Source organism: Sapajus apella, unplaced genomic scaffold, assembly GCF_009761245.1.
Source record: "Sapajus apella isolate SASKATOON/1434 unplaced genomic scaffold, GSC_monkey_1.0 scaffold4, whole genome shotgun sequence".
Lineage (NCBI taxonomy): Eukaryota > Metazoa > Chordata > Mammalia > Primates > Cebidae > Sapajus > Sapajus apella.
The window spans coordinates 25,660,834-25,680,077 of record NW_022436944.1 but is presented as its reverse complement, the minus strand read 5'-3'; the positions used below and the strand labels follow the sequence as shown (position 1 = coordinate 25,680,077).

Sequence of the window (19,244 nt, the reverse complement as noted above, 5' to 3'; positions counted from 1 at the left end):
AGACAAGATTTGAGCCAGAGCTGCAGAGGGAGGGAAGTGCAGGAGAACATGTGTACATGTAGTACTGAGCTTGGGCATGGGGGCACTGACTCTTGCTCAGGGATAGTGACTCATGGGACAGAAGTGTTTCCCCCCAGCTCTTCCTTTCCAACTTGGGTCTGGGAGAAGGGCTCCCACGAAGAAGGGCCATTCCGTCATTAACAAGATGGTGACCTGAAAATACACCACCGATATGCACAAACATATTCATGGAGGAGGCTTCAAGAAGCATGCCCCTCCAGCACTCAGAGAGATTGAAGGAGAGGGGGACTCCAGATGTGCGCATTGATGATACCAGGTTGAACAAAGCTATCTGGGCCAGAGGACTAAGACGCATCCCATACCACCTGTGCGGCTGTCCAGGAAACATAATGAGGATGAAGATTTGACACACAAGCTCTATATTTGGTTACCTATGTACCTGTTACCACATTCAAAAATCTAATCAATGGACAAGAGAACTAACTGCTGATTGTCAAATATGCCAGATGGAGTTGTAAAACCACAAAGTAAATACATAAAATGAAATTGGGATCTGTTTGTTAACAGAGGTGCTGGTTGCTAGACACACAGGCTCAATTGTAAGGTGCAAGTGCATTTTCATCAGTCTGTTAGCAAATGTTCTCTTTTGGTAGAAAGTCTGACAGGTCCTTTAAACAAGTGGGTTTTCAAACTTACCTGCTGGGCCCTTGGGGAGGAGGTGGGAGGCAGGGGGCTCTGGAAGTCTGGCTCTTGCTTTATTCCCAAAAGACATGCTTTTCATAGTATAGCTTATTGAGATAGGATTAACCCCAAGTGTACAGCTCAATGGCTATATTCAGTGATATTCACAGTCACACAGCCCTCACACATTAGCAGATGAGCTTTTATCTGATTTTGTCTGTCTGGTCTCTGAAGGATATTATATTTGAATGGGGGAAAGATTCAAGTTTGAAATTACTGTCACAATCTAACTGTAGTTTAAGAACCTTTTCTAAAGAGATTATGGCTTTCAAGTTCTCTTTAAAATCCCAAAGAGAACCAGGAAATAAACTTGACTTCTAAAACGCATAGGGTAAAAGTTATAGTAGTCTTTTTTTTTCCCCCACAGAAGAGACAGTTAGGACCTTATTTAGCCTTTTAAAAAAATCCTTTTGTGCCTTTGTAATGTGGTTAGAGGAATTTGGAATAGGCAGGACGAGGCTCCCAAAAGACCCCTGGACCACTAAGCCAGCTGAAATAGGCTCAGTGGTCCAGGATGAAGGGAGGTCTGGATGAGCAGATGGAGCTAGTCAATCCTTTTCCACACCCAAGCCACCCCCCAGAGCACTGCTGCGGTGCACATTGCAAGGATTGGTGTTCAGATTAACAATTACAATTAAAGAAGACTAAGGTCATTTCAGCCAAATGTCCATCAAAAAAAATTTGAAGATTTAAAGGTTAAAGTTCACAGCGAGGTGAGTCTACGTGAAAATTTCCGTCATTGTCCAACACAGTGTACATTCTCAATAAACATCCTTTGCATTTTTCCTTGGGAAGGTCATGTCTATAAAATATCTCAGTCCCTCTTGATGTCAGATAAACAAAGCATTCATGAACTGGTTTCCTCTTACTAACTGGAAGGGTGCATTCTTACTTGGGCTTATTTGGGGGCAAAGACTAACTCTAGAGCATGCTGTTGTTCTCCAGCTAGAGATGCATGCTTCCCTGCCAGGGGACTGGGCTCATCAGATTGTTTTCAGTTGACAAACTTGGTTTTCCACCTCTAAACACTTCATTTATCACCTCTGCTTTATTCACAGGACATGTTCCCGATTTGAGGTGAAACCATGAAGAGAAAATAGAATAATTAATAATGCTTTTCCGCAACCGCTTCTTGCTGCTGCTGGCCCTGGCTGCGCTGCTGGCATTTGTGAGCCTCAGCCTGCAGTTCTGTGAGTAAGCCGGGCACCGCGGGTTGTGGGAGGGTAGGGGCTTCGTAGGAAACAAGGAGGTCCCGAAGCCTTGTTTTATAAATGAACAATGAGGTTGAAGACAACGAAGTCTTTCTGTTTTTGGGGCTCACAGTAGCCAGTTACAAGGAGGGATCCTAAACCATAGAGCAGTGTTCTGTGTGCTTTTCTGACTTTTGCATGAACTCCTGAACTGCGCTGGTTATTCCCAAATTTTTTGTTCAGATTCCCCAGATGAAGACACTGAGTGGCCCTGCTTGACTTCTTATGCTGAGCTACACAGAGCAGAGCTATTTGGCCCTTTGGTTGGGTCCTTGAAAGTTGGGTGTCTGTTTAGCATTCAGTCAGCCACGGGGCTGGAGTTGTTTGGGGGAGGGTGGGGAGGTTAGGTCACCAGTATCAAACTCGCCCCCCTGGGCAGCAGGGGCTGCATCGGAAATCCCCTGTGACATGGTAGGAGCACTCTGAGAAAGCCAGGCCATGGGCCTCAGCATGCAGCGTACTCTGCTGAGATTCCTAGGCTCAGGCCAGGCCCCAATTCTGTGCACACCACAGCTTCCCCAAGAGTGGCTGTGTTCAGACACAGATGTGGTCCCAGGACCTCCTTAGTGACAACCCCTCAGTGGTGGCCCATGGTCTTCTGGGAGGCCCCTTGACCTCCTGTGGCCCATGTCTGTTTCTTCTGTGCTCAGATCCTGGTGCTCCTTTACCAAGAGTGTTCTCTTCCTCACTCCCTCTCATCCTTTCCCTTTTAGCCCTTGCCTCTTCTCCTCCATGAACCCCTAAGGGTTTGGTGCTTCTTTTATATACATCAGGATGCCCTGAGTCCATGAACCTATTTCCCTTTCTCCTTCCCTTCCTTCCTTCTGCGCCCCCTCCCCTTTGTTTTCTCTTTGAATCAGGGTCTTACTCCATTGCCCAGGCTGGAATGCAGTAGCGCGATCACAGCTCATTGCACTCGACTTCCCAAGTTTAGGTAATCCTCCCGCCTCAGCTTCCTGGGTAGCTGCGACTGGAGGCATGCACCACCACACTTAGCTAATGTTTTGTATTTTTGTAGAGACAGGGTTTCACCTTGTTGTCCAGGCTGGTCTCGAACTCCTGTGCTCAAGTGAGAACATAAGTGTTACATAAGCATAACCCTGTGCATTATAGATTAGTGACATTTTTTACAGCACAGTAATAAGCAACCAATAAAGCAACTAAATAATGGAGCAATTAAACTCCATTTCTACAGAAATGGGGAAATTCCAAAGTCACAGTTTACTTAGAGGAAGAGTAGTAAGAATGTGGGCCTCCCAAAGTTCTGATATTACAAGGTGTGAACTACCACTCCTGGCCCCCTCCTTTCACCAACCATACAGTATTATAATTTTCAGTTCTTGTGTCTTTTCCTTCTACCAGATTGTCTGCTCATTGAGAGCAAGGACCACATCCTGTTTCTCTCTGTATCCCAGGAATCAGCACTGCCCAGCACATAGTAATATTTTGTAAATGTGCTGAATGCATGAATCCATGCCTGCTCTAAAAGCAGACAGACCCTAACTTTCTTTCCTTCTGTTGCTGTGTATTTGAAGCTGAGAAAACATCTATGCAATGCCAGGAATTGTGTTGTTGCTGTCACCTGCCTTCTCTCCATTTAACCACTTCACCCTGATGGGTGGGAGACAAGTAATTGGCACCCACACCATCCAGGACAGCTGTATGAGGAGGTGGCGTTTCTGTTGCAGTTTGAATGATGGAAAGACCGGCAGGTGGTTGGGTGAGTGGGATGTTGTGAGTGTACAGAGGAGCGTGGGGAAGGTTTGGCTCTAGGAGGGGGTGGTTTGAAGAGAAGAGGCTTTGAGGAAATTTCCTTGATTCACTTCCAATTGTGACATATTCCTGTGCACACATCTGGTGCATATGACAGGCTGTTTCTAATAGTAAAGAGATTTAAAAATACTCATCCTTCCAGAATTGGAAAAGAGGTCAAAAGAAGGTGGGCATGAGAAGTTTAAAAATATTCCAGATGGCAAATGAGCTGTAAAATAGGAATCCTTTCCAAAAAGTGTGGTAAGGTTTTCAGTAGTTTAATTGTTCATAACCTTTCATTAAAACTTTTCCATCCTTTGGTTGGAGAGGTAGGATGTTACACTCAGCCCTGATTTTATTTTGAGAGGCTGACAGGTTCTGAGACATGAATGTGTGTTACTTGTGTTTGTGGCACTTCTCTTGCATGAGCTGCTTTCCACGTCACTGAATTGGCCTGTGTGTTTTGCTTATATAACTCTTCTGAAAGTACCTTCTGTTTTAGGAAAGCCAATTTTCAGCCATACTTTTTTTAAGGGAAATTTTGCAGGGTAAATTAGCCTGGCTGGGTCTGAGCTCTTTATTCTTGGTTATCTTGTTGGAGATCGGAAGGATATTAAGATATGGACGTTCTTACTGCTCTTCTTCTCCTAGGTAAAGTGTAACTTTGAAATTTCCCCATTTCTGTAGAAATGGAGTTTAATTGCTCCATTTATTTAATTGCTTTATTGGTTGCTTATTATTATGCTGTAAGAAACAGTACTAATTCATAACGCACAGGTTTACGCTTACATAACACTTATGTTCTTATTCTTATCCTAAAATACATGGACTTTTATTCTTTACCATTTCTTTTTACTTATTTTTGAAGACAAAATTAGCACATATGATTGTTTTAAGTAACATATTTGAGGCAACTAAGTATAACTTGGTTTTCTCATGCTTTAAGAGTAAGGCTTTGTTGTCTGAAATGATCATATCTTTTATTTGGTCTGGTTCGTAGTTTTTTTTCTGATGTTTTGAATGTGAAAAAGAAATGGCCCAGGTTATGATTCAAAAATCAGATTGCTTAAATAAGGATCTTCCTCTGGATATAGAAAGTATGTAGTGAACCCACATGTATTTATTAAGTGCTTATGTATATTTGACATTTTTCTGCACTATGGAGGTGGAAGTAGTAAGGAATACAGAAGAGATTAAGATACTGTTTATAGCTTCTCAAAATATGTTCATCTTAAATGCTACTAGTGACTTGCTATATGGTAATAGTCTTTAATAAAAATAATTCCATTTATGTTTTCAAGTCCTTAGTGTTTTGTGTTTAGAAGGTGAGACATTCTGAAATTACCGATGTTTGAATTGTAGAAGGAAACAGGCAAGGCAGAGATATTTTTTGTTATTGCAGTTAAAATACATACAAGTGGAAAAATAACTTCAAATTAAAAGACTCCTTTAGTGCAACAAGGAAAGACTGTCAGGATGTGAAGACTTAGGAATCATGAGTTATGTTTCTGCTTTTTGTGCTCATTTGTAATCACTCACTCCCCTCCTTGGCCCCTGCATTTCCCTAATGCTGATTTTATGCTCATTTCTCCATGTTCTGACCAGCATTTCCAAAATGGCGGCGTGACAGGAGCTCGCAGGCCCTAGAGTCATAGTTTGAATGTCAGCTTCCCTGCTAAGCTATCGTGTGTCCTCTTCCTTCTTCTGTAAAACAGAGTTAATTATTGCTGCTTTGCAAGGTTGATGTGAGAACAGAGATGGTGTGGGAAAACCCTTGGCTCGTGGAGGCATAACTGACATAAACCTTTTAAGCAAACCAGTACAGTTTCATCATAGTGCACCATCATCAGAAACCAGGGCTCCTGGTGTTCTGGAAGTTGCCAGAGCTTATGTTACTTCAGCCACTTGGTGGGGAAAGCTTTTGAAATATATCACACATGTATTTGTTTTTAAGCAAAGTGCATTGGCCATGATGGGGTTAATTTATACTGAGCACATGGCACCCATATCTGGGGTTTTCCTCTTGGGCAAGCCCCCGATTGGCCAGAGCAGGTTCAGAGGCAATGCTGAGGGTGAACTGGAGATTCAGATTCCCAGTGGAAAAAGTGGAAAAGTGGAGGGCTAACCTGCAAAAATGAGAGTGAGGGTTGTTGTCAATATCTGAAGGGCCCTCTCTGCAAGAGGAGGTGAACATGGAGAGACATTTCAGTTAAGCATATGGTAGAACTTCCTGAAAGTCAGTGCCATGCAGAGGTGGAATGGATAGTGTGCTCTCTGTCACTGGAGTCTGCCAGCTCTGGAGGGCTGCTCTTTGAAGAGTAGCATATTGGACAGGTCATTGAGTCTGATCCCATTCAAAGTCTCTTTAAACTCTGAGGTTTTCTGAATTTTATCTTTTCTCATTGATCCAGTGCCATGAGTATGTGACATTTTGTTCTTTAGCGACTGTGCTTTAGTTTCCACTGTGTGTTAGGCCCAGGGCTATTTGTCCAGTGGAGAAGAATCACAAGTAGACCCCCTGGAAGACCGGGTGCTGTGTGCTGGGACAGGTGAGAGTCAGCAGCACAGTGGGGTCAGAAAGAACATGGGCTCCAGAGCCAGGATGCCTGGATCAAATCCCTGTCCACCACATACCAGCTATGTGACCTCAGGAAACTTATTTACCCACTCTGTGCCAGATGGGACAATGATAGTTCCCATTTCATAGGGTTGCCAAAGGATTCAGCAAGCTAATACTTATAAAACACCTGGAACGGTACCTGGCACCTAGTAATCACTACATATGTGTTTGTTAAATCAAATGAATTCGAGATCGTTTATGGAAGGGTAGTATGAGAGGCTAGAGCACAGGAACCCAATCCAGCTTGGAGTCGGGGAAGACCCCCCTAAAAGAGATGGCATCTGAGTTCATCCTTTAAGGAAGGCAGGAGTGGTCAAAGAGGTAACTGAGCACAGGTGCTCCTGGCCAAATGTGCAAAGGAAGAGTGAGAGAGAGCAGGCCCAGGTGAGTCGCCTGTAGGTAGCTTTGAAATTGGAATGAAGTCTGGGACCTAGCTCCTATCGCTGCACTATATCCTGAAGGGTGTGAGGAGCCGCTGAAGCAGGGAAGACGCCATCAGATTTGTGTCTTGGAAAGACTGCAGCCCAGCACCGTGTTTTCCAAAGCACCTTCATCAGAATCACCTGGGAAGCTTGTCAAAATGCGTGTTCTCAAACCAAAAAAAGCATATTTTGTGCCCTTCCTTATAGAATCAGAATCTTGGCGGTAGTGGAATCCAGAAATCTACATCTTTAACAAGCTCTCTGGGTGAGTCTAATGCACACAAAATCTAAGCACTCCAGAGGCTGGTGAAAAGGTGATGCTGGGAGGCACCTCAGAGGCTGTTTTGCTCATCTAGTAACAAGCTGAGGGTGGCCCCGATGAAGGTATTGACCCTGAAAGGAAGAAGCAAAACCAAGAGACGTCATGGTAGTGCTCTGGAACTCTATAGCTAATTATAGAGTGGTGTCACGGAGCCAGGATGATGGGGAATGGGGGACTCTATCACGGCACCCAGGAGCCAGGATGATGGGGAATGGGGGACTCTATCACGGCACCCAGGAGTCCGGCTCGGGTAGTTCAGTAGATACTTCATGCATGCCTTCATTCACATAACTGTCTCATCTCCTTCTGGGATAAGTCTGCCAAAGGTGGAAGTAAATTCTTAGAACACAGACTAGGAGGTCAACCATTCAGGGTTGGTGGCTCCCTGGGTCTGAAGAGAGAGGCCCAGGGAAAGTACTCCGAGCAAGAAGGGAAGTGGGACAGAGCCCAGGCGGCAGGACAGGTAGGGGCAGAGCAGGAAGGAGACCAGGCTGGGAGGAGTCATTGAAGGGCATGGACGTCACTGGAGGTACCCAGTGGGCCCCATGGATGCAGTGTCCTGCCCGAGAGTGGACCTCAGGGTCTGAGGCCTGTGAAAGACCCTGCCAGAAACCACCATTTGGGGACTTTGTATTCCCGCCGGTGAAGCCCCGGCTCCCGGAGGACCAGGGCTCCTCGGGGCATGTGGAAGCTGCTCCAGGGCAACAGCCTGTGAACTTGTTTTGTTTGGCCCAACCCCTGTTTTCAGATTTTTAAATTTATTTACCAATGTTTTAAAACTAGGCAATTTCATATAAACTTCCAGCCCCTCTTTGAAAAGCCAGACTCCCCAGCAACCTGGCCCACAGTGCATTACAGAGACCGGTAGGAGCCGGGCAGCTGAGTTGGGGCTGCCTCCCTGGGCAGGGGGGTGCTCTCCTGGTCGCCACAGCGCCCACCTGCCTAGTCCCTGTCAGCTCCTGAATTTGTGCCCTGTGGTGCAGACAGAAGAGAGAGCCAGAGAAGAAAATCTGGGCAGACAGAGGAAGAGGGGCCACAAAGGAGACAGAATAGCAGCAGCCAGGGGAGCCTAAAGACAGGAGTGGTCTGGAAGCCAGGATTAGAAGTTCTCAGGTGGGCAGCTGAGGAGGCCCCACTTAGCCAGCTGTGTGTGAGAGAGAGTGGGGGTGCGGGAAAGAGCACGTGTGTGTTTTCTATAGATTCCCTGGGAACTCTCCTACCTGCAGAGCTATCATGTTTCCTGTGACCCTGATCCCCTGTATCCCCTCCCTTTTTCTGTGCTGCTTCCAGTCTGATGCCCGCTAAGAAAGAAAATAACAATGCTTGATAGAACAGTGTGTACATTGACATAGAGCTGCCTCTGAGTAGGTAAGCGAGTAGCCCTCACAGGTGCCAGGGTGCTGTGACACCTTCCTCAGTGGTTCAGACCCTCGTGTCCTCAGTCCTGCTCACCCTTGTAGACGGCCATCAGCATTTGTGGTGTCAACTCTGCAGGGACCCCTGAGGTCTGTAGTACCTGGTAATAGTGATTCTGCTGAGGCACACATGTGGATGAAAGTAGTGGAAAGTGAGCTGCTCAGCTGTGAGGAAGCCAGGTCCTGCCACGCAGCTAGGAGACGTGGCCGCCCCCTGCTCTTTGCCTGTGTAGGTTCAATGGAGAAAAGCCATGGAGTGGTATGTTTGAATCCGGAGCTTCATGAAATCTTAGTGTGCTTCATGGAAAAGGTTTGGGGATATGCAAGCCCTTCGGATGCCCAGAGTCTAAAGTATTGTGTCCTCTATTCTAAAAGTCCCAATGCACTTCCTCCTGGGCTTTTATTTTGTTGAGCTGGAGATAAAAAGTATGAGAAACTGAAAATGAAGGTTTACATTGTTAACCTAAGAGTTCTGTGATGTCACCATCTCATCATTGTGACCAAAGTTTTCAATTTTGTATTTTTTATTAATTTTGGTCCTTTTCTTAAAGACTTTACTTTCTGTTTGATTTCTAGGAGTTTTAATTTGCTCGTCCTCAGAATGCTTTACATCCAGCTGCCACATAGAGTTAAATATCTGCGGGTGAAAAAATAACTGCCGTAGATGAGTGACAAAATTACATCTGACAGTTTCTTAAGCTCATGTTGTAGATGCATTGGAAGGGGGAGGTGAGAGTATCATGTAGCAGATTATTCTGCAAGCTGAGTATGGACACATTTATGTCTGTGGATCATTTCTAGTTTTCTTTCAGGGTGTAAAAATAAGGACCTTCTTCTCTCCTTCCCTTCCTCCCTCCCTCATTCCCTCCCTCCTTCCTTTTCTCTTTCCTTTCCTCCCTCCCTTCTTTCTTCTTAGTTACTAATCTTAAAGAAGTTTTAGCCAATAATTAGATGAGGTGATAGAGATATCTGTTTAAAGATGTTTACTGCAGCACCATTTATAATAAGAAACAAAGGAGAAGGCAACCGACGTGTACAACAGCAACTTCTCCATTACCTCGTGATCACGTAGGCCTGTCTCTCTTGACCTGGAAGGTTGTGCATAATATATTAAACTAAAAAAAATATGGTACCTTTATGGGTGGGGGGGAGAGAGAAAGTGTGCATGTGTGTGAGCGCGCGCGTGTGTGTGTCTTGAGTCAGCAGGAGTCAATACTAAATAGAAAGCATCAGTAAAAGAATTTAGTGAATTCAGGAGAGTGCCTGTAGATCTCCCAGACCCACTGAAGAGATGAACAGAATAGAAAGCTGCAGGATTCGCGGCTGGACCCACTGCAGGGAGCGCGTGAGGCCAGCTGGAGCCTCACAGGCGGAGTGTGTGCCCGCTGAGCCAAGCTGCCCAGCGCAGGCCCCACTCACTCCCTGTTGTCTTGGCAACAGGGCTCTGGCCCCATGCAGATGACATTAAAAGGACGAAGCCCACCTTGAAGTGAGTGCTGATCAGAGGCAGAGCCTTGTCATATACTAGCAGTCCCACCTTGCGAGAGGGAAGAAAGAGGCTGATCTAAAAGAGGCCTCAAAGGGCAGAATCTGAATCCTGTCCATGAGGGTGAAGTAAGGTGGGCACCTGGGAGAGAGCTCTGTGACTGACTCACCATCCTGCCCTCCCCACCATCCTGCCCTCCTGCCAGTGTGGCTGCCACACACACTGCAGATGTGCTCTGTGCCTCAGAGCGGCAGTTCAGGGGTGGGCTCGGGTGGGAGGGGATGGGGAAGTGGCTGGGATACATGGCCCCTCTCTAGGATTTATCTGGCTGGAGCTTCAGCATCACCTCTTGCCTCTCTTTGCCCTTCTCTTTTCCCCATGTCATCTGAGGGGCTGGAATCCACTGGCCAGTGGTCTGCCCCTCCCCACCAACCCTAGGTATCCACCAGAGGGTGGGGCAGCTCTTGTGGGATGTCCAGATGCCTGAGAGTGCAGGCCCCACCCTGGGCCACATTCTCTCTTTCCTTGAGGTGCCTCCCCAAGGACATAGCCAGATGACCAGCCTGACTGTCTCTTTTGAGCCTTTACACAGAAGGCAGATGACCCACCCAACTTCAAGGACACCTTGCTGGTTTGGTGGCCTCAGTGGGGCGCAGACCTTTGAGACACAGGAAACTTATTTGCTCCTCTTGGGGAGAGAGAACAATGTCCTTGGACCTGAGTGACCGTCCGTCACCATTCCCACCAGAGCAGGGACAGAAGCACATGCTTAGCTTCTGGCAGGGCACACAGCTACTCAAATACATTGAAATATTCCTTGTAGGGTTCTCTGGGTAGTAGGATTTATGGGTGATAAATCCTTTTCTTTTTATACTTCAGTGTTGAATGACTATTTTAGGATGAACTCATGTTTATATGAAATCTAAAGATCCCTTTTCATTTTGAAAAAAGAAAATGTGTTCTTCTCTTCTTGAGTGTTGAAATTGAAAACCTGTTCTCAGCCTGAACCCGTGGACTTCTCCATTGTCCCATGGGGTTTCAGGGGTCTTATAAACCCCCAAAAGTCAAATTGAAAAGACTTTGTTTGAGGTTCTCTTTCAGGGATGAGGATCAGTAGTTTTTATCAGATTCTCAAAGATGAGGATCATAACCTTCATGACCCAAGAAGGTTAAGGAGACAGTTTTTTCATGGTTCTTTTTGGAGGCATGGACATCTCTTATGTCTAGTTTCTGTCTTGATTTGGAGTCTGGTGTTTGCATCATCTAATCCAATGGCCTTGTTAGGGTAAGGCCAGTTACCAGCAGCTCCCAGAAGAGTGTGGCATTTCCTGACCCCTCTGAGAGGCTGCAACTGGAGTTCAAGCTTAGTCCACAGGGGGAATCCCCCATGCTCAAGCAGTAGGTGGACTTAGGTTTCAGAGGCAAATGTCAGTGGAAGGGGTCAGTCAAGAAGGAGATGGAGCTTGCAAACAGCACAGGGAGCAGAGCTCCAGCCTGATAGGATATGCCCAGCCCTGAACTCTGCTGGAGTTCTCTGGCTCCCTGAATGCTACCAGGCATATCAGAAGTAATTAATAAATTCTGACCTAATGTGGTTCACCATGAGGCAACATCAAGAATGAGAAAAAACAAGAAAGCTGTGTATTGCAGCTGAAATTGGATAGATCAAAATGGGAAAAGCAGATTCAACTGTTTGATCAGTCTTGTTTGTGTAAAACCAAGTGTGTCAAAGTCTACAAATGTGGGCTTCACTTTTCCCATTTCACCTGTATAACATGATTCCCACTCCAGCCTTTAAACGCAGATGATGAGAGGCAGATAACAACTGTGGGCTCTTCGTTGTGGTTCTGGTTTTCATTTGACAGTTACAGTGCACTTTTAAAATTCAGTACAGAGTAGAGACAGGGTGGGCATTTAAGATAATTTAGTGGGTTGATGAGTGCTAAGGGAATTGTGGGAATGACAGACCAAATCATTATTCCTTGGCAGACCTGTGAAGGAGAGAGAATTCAAGAGCCTTTTGGATTACTGGGCGGAGGAAATTGGAGAAATTAGGTGGCAGGACTGGGGGTGTTTTAGCCTATGAGGAGGCGCTATCTCAGATAAGCTGAATGTATTTAAGGGAGTCAGAAAATCTGCTAAAATTGGGGTGGCCAAGAGGGGAAAGGAGATTGGCTGGTTGTGCTTTTGTGAAGGGGAGGACACAGGGGTTCAATATCCCTTCCAGATCCCAAGTTGAAGGGAGCACTTTTCAAGAGCCTGCAAGAAACAGGAATAATCACATCCAGGGGATGGGTGTAGAAAACACCATTCATTCATTCATTCATTTATAAGACAGGGTCTCACTCTCTCACCCAGGCTGGAATGCAGTGGTGTGATCAGGGCTCTTCACCATAGCTCCGAACTCCTGGGCTCAAGCAATCCTCCTGCCTCAGTCTCCCGAGTACCTGGAACTATAGGCAAGCACCACCATGTCCCGCTCACTTTTTTAAAATTGAAAATAGCATTTCTTGATCCCTTACCAGAATCCATTCACAGGTGGTATCTCATCGTCATCACTATCACCCTGATCTGTAGGTATCATCACCTTCATTTGACAGATGAAGGAAATGAGGCACAGAGAGGCAGAGATACTTGCCCCCAGTCACACAGCTAGAACGTAACAGAGCCAGGACATGAACTCACATCCTTCTAATATGGTAGCTCATTTGCAGTCCCTAGCCCCAGGCTACTTCCTTGCATTCAGAACCATGGCAGCAGGGGCAACTGAGGACAGACTTCAGTGGAGTTCCAAGTAAGAAGTGACTATAGTCCCCTGAGGAAGTGACTAGCCCAGTGTTGAGGTCACACCCTGGAGCCCAGTGTTGAAGGCACACCCAGGAGCTAGGAAGGTAGAAAATAGATGGTGGAGCTGGACCTTGGCCCCAAGAGGTTCCTTGCTGGTATAGTCAGTGGGGTGACTTACATGGCAGCTGAGCCCAGAGCAATGGAGACAGAGCTGAGCCAACACTTCAGCCTCATCGTGCTCACGTTTACTGGGAAGCTTTGGATCCCTGACACCCAAATGTAATCTGCCAGGTGTCTGTGTAACCAGAAGAGGGCTGAAAGCCAAATCACACAAGCAGGGAGATGGTAGGAAGGAGGGGTTTGGAAGCCACCTGACTCCCAGTACAAAAGTGTCTTCCACGTGGAACAGCCTGTCTTTCCTGGAAAGGACCCTTATTGGCACAGCTGCCTAGAGTCAGGTCCCCATCCCTGGGCTAGTTAGCAAGGCAGGGACAGGGTCCTGGAGGAGCAACGTGACAGCCTCCACTGGGCCATGGGGTTGGCATGAGAAGGGGAGCTGCTCCCAAAGGAGGATGGGTCTGTCTCCACAGAATGAAGTAGGGAGAGATGAGCTGATCCAGGCATGGCCCTTCATTGTACTCCATTAAAGTCAGTTCCAAGGTACCTGCGAGGTGCTTGCATACAGCAATTTCCTAAAGCAAGAAGAAGGCCATGTATGCAGGTAGATTCCTGTCCTCGGCCCTATTCCAGGGCCTTGGTATAGGAAGGAGACCTGGAGATCAGGGATGTTAGCTAGGCACCCTCGGGGAAAGAACCTGGTGTGTCCTTGTGCAAGTCAAAGTAACTCCTAGATAATGAGCTGGCAGCAGATGCTCCGCTGTAACTTTATCTGCTGCCCCTATGGGTTGTTGAGTTTCGGGGATAACTAAGGTGACCTGAGGTTCAAAGGCCAGACAGGGGCTTACAGCCTAGAAACCTGTGCTGTTGTGATCTGACTCTGACCCTGGCCTTTTCTCTCCTTTTTTCTATTCCATGGGGACTATCAATGGAATAAATGAAACTTAAAAAGTGCAAATCATCGTTAGATGAAACATATCTCTCTGGAAAAGTTTCTAGTGTTGGCTGGTAAGCCGAGTCTAGTTGATTATGTCCTGTTTTGCTTAAGGCTGTTATTGACCACTCCTGGTGTGTTAGTCAGGACACTCTAGAGGGACAGAACTAATGGAATAGATAAATATATAAAGGGGAGTTTATAGAACATTAACTCACATGATGACAAGGTCCCACAATAGGCCGTCTGCAGGCTGAGGAACAAGGAGAGCCAGTCCAAGTTCCAGAACTGAAGAACTTGGAGTCCAGTGTTTAAGGGTGGGACACATTCAGTATGGGAGAAAAACACAGGCTGGGAGGCTAAGCCAGTCTCTCTCCACATTTTTCTGCCTACTTCTTAGTCTAGCCACCCTGGCAACTGATCAGATTGTGCCCACCCAGATTAAGGTTGGGTCTGCCTTTCCCAGTCCACTGACTCAAATGTTAATCTACTTGGGTTAGCACCCTCACAGACACACCCAAGATCAATACTTTGTATTCTTCAGTGCAATCAAGTCGACACTCAATCTTAACCACATTTGGTAACTTCCCATTATTTCCTTTATAGCCACATCTTCACTGCATCATTTCCATACCTGTACCCCCTAGCCAGCAACCAGGGAGTGCAGGGGGCCCCATGACTGAGAAGGCTATTTTCTCCTTATGGTCCATGTGCTCTCTCCTCCCCTTTTCTTATTTAATGTCTGGCTGTTCCCCACAACTAGATTGTAAACCCAGTGAGGGCAGAGACCTTGTCTGTCTTATTCCTTGAAGAATCCCCAGCAGGTGCTCCATAAATGTTGGATGGCTGGATGGAAAATGCATAAATACCGAGCTTAAGGGGTGAGCAGGCCTGGGCTTACAGGCCGTGGGACCTTGGCTAACTCCCTTGACCTGCCTCTGCCTAAGGTCTACTGTCTGACTGGTGGTTACTCTTCCTAGGTTGAGATCCAAAGCTGGGAAAAGCAGAGAGAGGGTCAGTTTGGCTTGCATCCTAGCCATAGCTATGGGAATGTTTGCTAGTAATGCACACGGAGTCATCACTGTGCATTTGGGAGACGGGGTGGGGAAGGGTGGAGGGGAGGGAGCCTGCATGGGGCAGCATCCAGTTGTTTTATTCATGATTCTAACAAGTTTGTTGGTTGCTTTTGAGAGGTCCCAAGGAGATGCTTTAGAGGTCATGTTCTCTGCCACTTCTTTGAAATTGAAAGAATTCAATTCTTGTCTGCATTTTTACACATGAGGGTTATGGCTGTGTGAACAGGATGAAAGTGATCGTAGATGAGATGAGCAGAGAAAGCCACCATAAATGAGAGGCTCATTTCCAGAGGTGGCTTAAGGAAATTTGCCCTCCTACTTGATAATCACACCACAGAGAAATTGTGTGCCCGTTGGTACAGAGTTAATTATCAATAAAAGATATTTCATATCCTGTTATTCAGGTTGGTTCTGGTGGCACACTGGCCCCAGGGCACTCATTTAGATTCATGGGTTTTCCCGCCTACATAATGAAACTCGTTATCCTTCCATCTATTTATCTGCTCATTATTCTTTCTGTCGCCCCCACAGCCTCTTTCTCTTGCCCTGTGACATCTGAGCTCCTATCATCTGTTTGGGGTTAGCAGCATTTCGGATTGTCCCACAGAGGCACTGGGGGGCCTGGACAAAGCCTGCTGGGATGAGCAGCGTCCTGGAGCTGTGTCTGCCCCCAGCCCCTGAGTCTGTCTCTCAGCTCCCTTTATCTAGATGATCAGGGCAAGCCTCACGAGCTGATGTGGTGAGTAGCACAGCACCAGGGAAGAGGCAGTCTGCAGCCTGGGGTCTGCTCCTCCAGGCCCCTTCCCAGCCTTCCTCCCAGAGTGCAGCTCTGCCCATCAGCCCTGGTGAGGTCAACCTGACCAGGCCTTCCAAGACCCAAGACGTAACCTGAGCCAGCTTGCTGACTCATCTGCCGTGTTTGGCTGTGCTTCACAGGTTCCCCTCCATGCAGCCAGCTTCATCAGCCTTTCAGACCCAGCTGGGGGTCTCCTCTGGGAGGCCTGTCTTGGATGCCCCTCACCCCAGACTGGTTTGGTAACCCTCAGTGCTCCACATGAGGAGTCAATGAGATATTTCATCAAAAGCATGGAGCGCAGTGTCTGGCTCAGTTCAGCAGGGATTTTTGGATGACCTGTCCTCTGTCAGTCAGCAGGGGATATAAATGTGAAAGAGGCACAGCCCCAGCCCTTGGATGGCAGGGTGACAAACCGGGATCCTGCTTTACATGTACTGTGGTGTGATGAGGGCAGCAGGAACTGAGTAGGCTCACGAAGGGGGATATGGGAACTGCCTGGGGATTCGGGATGGGCTTCCTGGAGGAGGTGACCCCTAGGATCAGTTACAGCATTGGCCGAATTTGGGGAGCAGAGGGTGAGGGTAGAATTGCAAGCAAACAGAGGAGCAGGGATAAGAAACATCCTGTGGGGCGGAGCAGCTCAGAACAGTGAGAATCAAGTTGGGGTCAGGGGTCAAGATGGAGCTGGGGAGACTTCTCCTCACAGCTTCTATGCATCAGGACCTGTTCGAATGCCTAGTATTGGGAGGGCGCCTTGCGGATTGATGCTATGTGCTAGAGACTCAGGGAGGCACAAATAGTACAGGGCGATCTCACACTCTGAACTAGTGGACAAGGTTGACGGGCCCAGATGCCAGAGGAAACAGCAGATAAAATCTTTCTAGATGAAAAGTCTTATTCTGATCTTTGTCTGTGGTTTTCAAACCACTGCTTCCTTGAGTCATGGGTGAGTCATTTGCACCCAGCCATCATGGTTCCCAAGTGGCAGCCACAGCAAGCTTCCCCCTGGGTGCTTACAGATGAACTAGCAAATTCTAGGCCCTCTAGGACACCCATGGCCCTCAACTGGGCCACTCCATTTCTGTGTCACTCATTACCCTGTCTCCTTAACTGCTTCTATCCCTGGCCCAGACTCCAAGGGAGCGTGCCCACAGGCATGGCCAAGGGGCCAGGACTTGGCAGATTTCATAAAAGAACAGAGTCAAGGACTGCAGGCTGCCACCAGCCAGAGGGCCAGGTCACTAAGAGACCGCCTTAGCACTTTTCTATATTTCTGCGCTCTTGAGCTAATACCCCTGCAGCGAATTCCCTCTGAACCCCTGGGCTGTGTGTGAGCCGCCCCAGCACCTTCCAGCTACTGGAAAGAAAGCGGCCCTAGGAGCAACCAAGGTCTGATGCTGGGTGGGCGAATCACCAGTTCTGTATCTCTGTGATTGTTGTTTTGGTAACACAAGTGATGAAGGAAAATATGCTCATTGTAAAAAAGAAAAACACACCTGGACAAGATTAAAATATAGGAATATATATTTCCATACATATAGAATACATTAATATGTGCTTACTATAAATATATATACAGTCATGCACCACATGACTTCCATCAACAAAGAACACACATATGACGATGGTGCCCTATTATAATACCGTATTTTTACTGCACTTTATGTTGAGATATGTTTAGATACATGAGTACTTACCATTGTGTTACAACTGCCTACAATATTCAGTGTGGTAACATGCTGTTCAGGTTTGCAGCCTAGAAGCAGCAGGCTGTACCACGTAGCCTGGGCGTGTCGTAAGCTCTACCATCCAGGTTTGTGTAAGTGCGCTCTGTGGTCTTTACACTATGACAGAATTGCCTAAGGACCATTTCTCAGTGCATCCCCATTGTTAAGCAACTCGTGACTGTCCGTATATGTGTGTGCAAATATATCAAACAAGTGAAAATGCTTCTTGACACCCCATTCCGTCCTTCCCCAGGGGAAACCACTGCTGTGTTACGATGGGTAAACTTAGAGACATTTTTTCTATGCACTTACATAATAAACAAATGCCTGCATAGTTATACATGTATAGGTTTTTTTTTTCTTTACGCAAAGAGGATTGTATCAGTATCGAGTGGCTTGATTTATTCACTTCACTTAATTTATCTTTGATTCTTTTCCCTTCTTTTTAACTGGGGTAGAACAATCTTCAGTACGGACATAACATTCTGTTCTGCTAGAGATGGATATTTAGGTTATTTCCCTGTTTTGTTATTACAAACAGCACCGCAGGGAATCTCTGTGGCCAGATATCTTTGTGCGTGGACATTGCTATCTTTATAGATATAGAATGGATTCCAAGGCATAGAATAATGAGATCAGGGGTAGTACACATGCCCCATTTTGACGGCTCCTGCCAAACACTCCTGAAAGTGTTTAGGTTCCACCCTAACCTGCAATGCTTGGAAGCGTCAGGTTTCTCACACCCTTGCCAATAGTGAGTGTTATCATTAAAACATGATTTTCCAGTTTGATGAGGAAAAATTATTAATATATCCCACTGTTTGATTCATATTTCCTTATGAAAAATATCACATGGTTGTTTTATATTTAATTATAAATAAACTTAAGCATCTCTTCATGTGTTTATTGGCCATTGGTATTTATTTTTCTGTAATTAGTCTGTTCGTATCCTGTAATGATTTTTCAGGTGTAGGGGCTCTTATGTACTTTGAATATTAATCATTTGTCTGTTAGGTTAGTTGCAAATATTTTTCTCTCAGTGTGTTGCTTGTCTTTTATCTTTGTTTATGGCATCTGTTTGCCAAAGGGAAGTTTTAAATATTTATGTAGAAGAATTTGTAGAAGTAATTAGGGAATTTACATTGATTTACACTGGCGGTTGGTCCCTGTTTTAACTATTGTTCGTGTGTATGTATAGATATTATGGTGATTAACAAACCTTTTAGAAGTTAAATAGATCTACAAGTACACTTATTTTCATGTATTTCCCTCAATGTCTGGATGCTGAAAGTAGGACAATTACTGTGTATCAAGTTCTAGAGAATCTGTGATGCTGCAAAGACATTCCCTAGGCATGGAGAGATTAGGGACCACTGAGACAGAAGCTGTCCATGGGGGATAGACATGTGGGCAGCCCCACATTTCCATTCTTACAGGTCAGCATCCAAAAGAAAAAGAGCACCTCTTCTAGTGTCTATACATCACCTCTCTCAAAGAAAGGGAGTCTGCTTGCCCCATTACTATCCTTACTGACTCTGGTTATGTGTCCACCCCTGCCAGGGGGCGAGGATGCTGTGATTGACAGTCCATCCTGACCACACGTGGTGGGGAAGGATCAGCTCACTAATGGAGTGAGGGTGCTAGATGGACAAGCACACAGATTGCAGGACCCACACGTGACACCCTGAAGACAGTGGTGGGGAAGCCGAAGTCAAGGAGTGAGCATGAGACAGGCTTTCAACCAGCACACACGCCTTGGGCCTTGGCTTTCTTCTGTA

The 19,244-nt window shown here is 46.3% G+C and overlaps 1 protein-coding gene across 4 annotated transcripts in view; it reads left to right on the top strand.

Moving 5' to 3' along the window:
- The window catches only part of PXYLP1 (2-phosphoxylose phosphatase 1), a 62,032-nt gene that overhangs the window by 26,111 nt on the left and 16,677 nt on the right, over positions 1–19,244 (top strand). For 3 of the 4 annotated variants that reach the window (XM_032258880.1, XM_032258886.1, XM_032258893.1), the window contains one exon: positions 1,821–1,952. In XM_032258880.1, coding sequence (XP_032114771.1) covers positions 1,874–1,952 — 79 coding nt within the window. In that variant the 5' untranslated portion in view covers positions 1,821–1,873. Of the gene's footprint in view, positions 1–1,820; positions 1,953–3,029; positions 4,416–19,244 lie in introns of those variants that run through there. The other variant, XM_032258901.1, reaches the window with a different exon arrangement.